This window comes from Temnothorax nylanderi, unplaced genomic scaffold, assembly GCF_030848795.1.
Source record: "Temnothorax nylanderi isolate EJ_2023f unplaced genomic scaffold, tnyl_v1.0 TNYL_tig0381_pilon, whole genome shotgun sequence".
NCBI lineage: Eukaryota > Metazoa > Arthropoda > Insecta > Hymenoptera > Formicidae > Temnothorax > Temnothorax nylanderi.
The window spans coordinates 113,409-120,237 of record NW_027249443.1 but is presented as its reverse complement, the minus strand read 5'-3'; the positions used below and the strand labels follow the sequence as shown (position 1 = coordinate 120,237).

Sequence of the window (6,829 nt, the reverse complement as noted above, 5' to 3'; positions counted from 1 at the left end):
ATGTGTATTGTTTTTTGTTACCGATTTTATGGAAACCGGTTTTTCTAATTTTTCTAATTTTTCGGGAAATAATTGACTGAATCTCATTCGTTAGTGTATCGAATTTTTACCAAAAGTATATGAATAGCTTAATATCTCCATTATATCTTACAAAAGAAGGGAGAATTAAATATGACAGTCATGTCAAATGTAAATGTAAGTGTTTTTTAACAGAAATTTTAAAGAATTATTGAGTAATTAACCAAATTTTTTTAAAAATGTCCGTGGTTGCTCTAACTTTTTTTGGAAATTTTGAGATTGCTCGCTCGCATCTTTGTACAGCGACCGTTCAAAAAAAGCAACTCGAAAAAGAGAGTGAATTTTGAATTTGAGAAGCCAATTAACTTGAAACTTGGTGACATTTATGAGTATATGTTCGGCTCGAACTTCTGAGGTGGAACTTCTGAGCCTAACATATACTCATAAATGTCACCAAGTTTCAAGGGTAAACCAAAGAATGATGTCGTTGCCCTAGATATAGAGGTCGATGTTGAATTTCAATAATGCGAAAATATACGACGGTGCGCCGCGTAGCGGGCGCGAGTCTTTTAATATCATTCTCTATCTTTTATTAGTTCGCGTACATACAGACAGAAAACGGTAATTATTCTGTCTCCCTCCCTCTCTCTCTCTTTCACAAGTTGACACATACATATGAAGCATGCCACATTTGCGAACGATATACCAAATAAATGAATTTTCCGGGGAGTGCTATAGGGTATGTAGTTTCTTATTATCTATTTTCTGGAAACAGATTTCTTTAATTATTTTAATATTTAAAAAATAAAGAATTAAAAAAATTAGTTTCCAGAAAATCGGTAACGAAAAACTATATACCCTATAGCACTTTCCAGAAAATTCTACCCCTATTTCATATATTTGTGGTAAAAATTCGGTACAATAGTTTTTAAGTTAAAAACGCACAAACATACACCATCCGTAAGGATTTTATATAATAATATAGATAATAATTATTCCAATCTTAAAAAGGCCGTGTTTAAAAAGGATGTTAGAAATATCCTTTTTATAATAACATATACATTGGCTACCACTTTTAATGTTAATTTTAATCTTTACTATGAAATTATTTATTGTGGTTTATTGTTTTATATTGTAATATATTTTATCTATTATTATAAGTTAATAAATTCACTGAAAGCGATAGATCAATATATATGTTGCAATAAAAAATTTATACAATATTATACAAATTAAAAATTTATGTATAGATATAAGAGATAGATTATACAGATTGATTTTTTGTTTTTTTTTTGGTTCTGTCTTTCTTATCTCTTATTTATATAAGTTTAATTATATATTTTTCCTTTCACAGATATTTAATTTTAAACAAGAAAACTGAACTTATAATAATAGATAAAATTATACAAATTTTATAAATTTATATTTAGATATGTGAGTAATAATATGAATTATATACGAAAATGCAATATATTGACGACGGTACTTATATATATAGATACATATATTGAACAGAATATAGATAAGTAAGAGAGATAGAATGGAAACAGAAAGAACACAACAGAAAAAAGAAATAAAGGATTAAGCAAATGTGATAATATGAGAACATAAGATAGTAAGAATAATAGTAAGAAAAATATCGAAAATTAGAAAGAGAGAAGAACAAGTAAGTCTTAATTATACAGTAAATTTTTCGCAATTGTACGTCCGAGTAGACAAATTTTAGCGTATAGTATTTAAAGAATAATTAAATTTAAAATAAATTTTTCGCGATTGTACGTTCAAGTACAATCAAATTTGAATTTTACCCTTCTCTATTTAAAGTACCCTACGGTATTCCAGTTCGAACAAGTAAATTTAAAATAAATTTTTCGAGATTGTACGTTCAAGTATACAAATTTCAGCGTTCAATATTTAAAGAACAAGTAAATTTAATTATACAAAATGCCTCGAAAGAGAAAATGCGCAAATTTGAGTAAAGTGAGTCATGAAAGCAGACGATTAAGACAAATGCGAAAAAATGAGATTTTGGAGGAAAAGACTAAGAGATTAGAAGCTAATGCCCAGAGAAATGCTATGCAGAGGGCACAGGAAAATGTAGAGACAAGATCTCAACGATTGGAAGCTAATGCCCAGAGAAATGCTATGCAGAGGGCACAGGAAAATGTAGAGACAAGATCTCAACGACTGGAAGCTAATGCCCAGAGAAATGCTATGCAGAGGGCACAGGAAAATGTAGAGACAAGATCTCAACGACTGGAAGCTAATGCACAGAGAAATGCTATGCAGAGGGCACAGGAAAATGTAGAGACAAGATCTCAACGACTGGAAGCTAATGCCCAGATAAATGCTATGCAGAGGGCACAGGAAAATGTAGAGACAAGATCTCAACGACTGGAAGCTAATGCCCAGAGAAATGCTATGCAAAGGGCACAGGAAAATGTAGAGACAAGATTTCAACGACTGGAAGCTAATGCCAAGAGAAATGCTATGCAGAGGTCACAGGAAAATGTAGAGACAAGATTTCAACGACTTGAAGCTGATGCCCAGAGACATGTTCAGAGAAGGTGCCAAGCCAAACAACTGAATCACCATATTGCGCTAATTATGAAGGATCATGAAATGAATGTGCCTGTTCATACACTTGGCCAAATGAATGTCGAATGCCAATTTTGTAAATCGTTAAACTTTATATGTGAAAAACCTAAAGATGGAAAATTTACATATTGTTGTCAAAAGGGGAAACTTCAATTAAAACAAATAAATTTTCCAGAATTTCTAAAAAAATTATTCATGGGAAATGATGCTTCATCTAAGAATTTTATGGATAATATTCGTTCATATAACAGTGCTTTAGCTATGGCTTCAATGGGTGCCCCAGGTAATAGGAATCCCTTGGATGTAGTGAACCATGCTCCTTATTGCTTGAAGATTCATGGGCAATATCATCATTTGACCTCGATAGCAATGCGTCCAGATGATGGGCAACCCCCACGATATGCACAGCTTTACTTCTTGGATACGGAAGAAGCTATTCATCATAGAATGAATAACGAAGCCAACCAAAGGTGTGATCCAGCAATGATGAGAGATTTATCATGTTTCATGATCCAATGCAATGAATTTGCAAAGACTTTTAAGATGATGCGTCAAGTTGAACAAGATCTTAATCCGAGAGGCATTCAAACTCCAAACTTGATGTTGTGCTTCCGAAATGATCCTAAACATGATCAAAGAAGATATAATGCTCCACGAGCTAATGAAATAGCCGTGGTCTTTCAGAATATTGATGGTGAGCCTCCATTTGAGAGAGACATTCGAATTTATAACAAAAATTCGAACGATGTCCAACAAATTTCAATTCTGGATAAAAGATGTGACCCAATGTGTTATCCTTTATTATATCCATATGGTAATGATGGATGGCATTCAGAATTGAAATCTCATAATCCTCAGTATCCAGGATTCAAAGTAACGCAAATGGACTATTATGCTCACTTGCTGGCACCAAGAGCAGAATTTAGCCAATTTCAAAGAGCAGGCAAATTGAGATGCCAATTTATACTTGATGCCTATATGAAAACTGAAGCAAATAGGCTTAATTACATTAAATTGAATCAGCCTCAATTAAGAGCTGAACTTTATTCAGGGTTAATGGATCACCTTGATAATCTAACACAAAACGAAGGAATTACAGTAGGTATACCTGTAATATTACCATCCTCATTTATGGGTAGTCCAAGGAACATGCAAGAAAGGTACCAAGATGCTATGTCTTTAGTTAGAAAATTTGGTAAACCAGACATTTTTCTTACGATGACTTGCAATCCTCAATGCCCTGCAATTAAGGAAAACCTTGATGGATGCCCATTAGAGTATCGACCTGATTTGATAGCTAAAACATTCAGCTTGGATGTCAAAGAGATTATGAAGGATCTAATCCAAAATGGAATTTTTGGAAATATTATAGCCTATGCAGGCGTCATTGAGTTCCAAAAAAGAGGACTTCCACATTTGCATTTACTTGCAATGTTGAGTGATGAAGATAAGCCTCGACTTTCAGAAGTTATTGACATGATGGTATGGGCTGAAATTCCGGACGAAGAAAGATATCCAGAACTTAATGAAAAAGTTCTGAAACACATGATTCATGGTCCTTGCGGTAACCAATCTCAGGGATATCCTTGCACTGGTGACGATGGAAAATGCTCAAAAGGCTTTCCAAAAGAGTTTCGAAACGAAACAAATGCTAACGTGAATGGATATCCCATGTATCAACGAAGGAATACTGGGAAAAAATACATTGTCAGAGGCAAAGAAATTGACAATCGATGGGTGGTGCCATATTCGCCATATTTAATCATGAAATATGATCGACATATCAATTTAGAAATATGTTCATCAGTGAAGAGCGTAAAATACTTATATAAGTACATTCACAAAGGATTTGACTGTGCCGCAATTGAAGTGCAAACACGAGATGGCACAAGGCTCATCACAGTAGATGAAGTTAACTCATTCATGGATGCAAGATATGTTAGTGCTCCAGAAGCAATGTGGAGACTTAATGGATATGATCTATTCATGAAGTCTCATACAGTAATAAGACTGGCAGTCCATTTACCTAATCGTCAAATGGTTTATTTCAGAGCGGGAAATGAAGAGCAAGCTGCTCAAAGAGAGCTCAACAGAGATACTACACTGACTGCATGGTTTAAATTGAATCAATCTGATGAAAATGCGGTACATTTTCTTTACACAGATATTCCTTCACATTATATTTATGAAAAGAAAGAAACTAAGTGGAAGCTACGCAAAAAAGGTGCTGAAAAAATAATTTCAAGGCTTTATACAGTGAGCATCAAAGACACTGAGAGATTTTATCTTCGCCTTCTACTTCTGCATGTAAAAGGAGCAAAATGTTTTGAGGATATGAGAACTGTAAATGGCGTTCTTTATGAGACGTTCAAAGATGCGGCAATTGCAAAGAATTTGGTAGAAGCTGATGATCTTTGGGAAAAAACAATAGAGGAAGCGACAGGATCCCATATGCCTGCACAACTTCGAGAGCTATTTACCTATATTTGCATCTTTGGAACTCCAACTGATGTACCGACACTTTGGAATAAATACAAAGAATATATGATTGAAGACTTTGTATACAACAATGTTGTCAATCCAGAAAATATGGCTTTGAATCATATACAAGAGATTCTGAAAAATAATGGAAGTAGTTGTGATAATTTCAAATTTCCAAATCCAAATCCAGTAAATATTGATGTCATAGAATATAATGTAGATGAGGAAAAAAGACGTGGTGAATATTTAATATCGACACTAAATGTTGAGCAAAAGTACGTATACGATTTAGTAATGCGAGCAATTGATAATGAAAATGAACCACAGCGGTTATTTTGTATAGACGGATTTGCAGGTAGTGGTAAAACTTACCTGTTCAACGCATTTATGAGTGTTATACGAGGAAGAAACGAAGAAGTTCTTTCATGTGCATCAACTGGCATTGCTGCAACACTTCTAAAGGGAGGAAGAACTTATCACTCCCTTTTTAAGCTTACCATCCCAATTGATGATGGTGCGAAATCAAATATCAGAGGAAACTCAAAAGTTGCACGAGAACTGATATCTGCAAAACTCATCATATGGGATGAGGTAAGTATGACTGTAGGACATGCCTTAACAGCAGTTGACAAACTTCTCAAGGATCTGATGAAGAAATCACAACCATTTGGAGGAAAAGTTATTCTATTTGCAGGAGATTTCAGACAAAATTTACCCATAGTGCCTCATGCACAAAAAACGACAATAATTGAGTCAACAGTTAAATATAACCCTATATGGAGAAATGTAATTCAGGTTAAACTTAAACAAAATATGAGAACTGGAGATGAAAGAGAATTTGCAAATTGGCTGTTGCAACTAGGAGATGGTAAATTGACAAATACGGACGGACTACATCCTGATATAATTGAAATCCCTGAGGATTTTATATCAAAAGGATCTCTTATTAGTGAGATTTTTGGTGATAAAATCACTATAGAACAAATTCATGATAATCAAGATCGAGCGATCCTTTGTCCAAAGAATGAAGACACGTTCAAAATTAATGACGAAATCCTTCATCTAATAGAAGGACAGGAAAAGGAATATCTCTCAATTGACTCTATCATGAATGATGATACACAAGAACAATTGAATTTCCCGACTGAATTTTTAAATTCTGTAACGCCTTCTGGGATGCCAGTTCATCGACTCAAAATAAAGATTGGTGCTATAATTATACTATTAAGGAATTTGAATACTAAAAAAGGACTATGCAATGGAACAAGATTTATTGTTAACGATCTGAAACCTAATCTTATTTATGCGGAGGTTCTGAACGGCCCTGCTCGAGGTCAGATTGTCTTCATACCAATGATTGATTTTCTTACAAATGAATTGGAACTACCGTTTAAACTCAAACGGAGACAGTTTCCTATTCGAGTGGCATTTGCTATGACAATCAATAAATCTCAAGGACAAACTTTAGAAAAAGTTGGAATTTATTTGCCACATTCTGTATTTGCTCATGGTTAACTATATGTAGCATTCTCAAGAGCAACTAAGAGGAATAATGTTAAAGTTAAGGTCAATGAGATTAGTAATCAAGGACATCTTATTAAGGAAAATTCAAAAACTTATACAAAAAATGTTGTATATCGAGAAATTTTGTAAATTAACATGTAAAAAAATTGGTGGAGAATTAATAATAGTGTACTTTAATTGATAAAAAAAATATTATATCTAAAATATA

The 6,829-nt window shown here is 33.5% G+C and overlaps 1 protein-coding gene across 1 annotated transcript; it reads left to right on the top strand.

Moving 5' to 3' along the window:
* The first annotated feature begins 1,962 nt into the window (after positions 1–1,962).
* Positions 1,963–6,612, top strand: LOC139782018 (uncharacterized). Its single transcript, XM_071720922.1, has 2 exons — positions 1,963–2,585; positions 2,868–6,612. Exons 1-2 carry the CDS (start codon positions 1,963–1,965, stop codon positions 6,610–6,612), a joined length of 4,368 nt encoding a protein of 1,455 aa, XP_071577023.1.
* The last annotated feature ends 217 nt before the right edge of the window (positions 6,613–6,829 follow it).

Bases quoted from the DNA above. Each gene is read 5' to 3' on its own strand.
- LOC139782018 (XM_071720922.1), top strand. From the start codon at position 1,963: ATGCCTCGAAAGAGAAAATGCGCAAATTTGAGTAAAGTGAGTCATGAA. The intron at 2,586-2,867 runs GTGCCAAGCCAA...TTCATATAACAG, and splicing joins CAGAGACATGTTCAGAGAAG to TGCTTTAGCTATGGCTTCAA.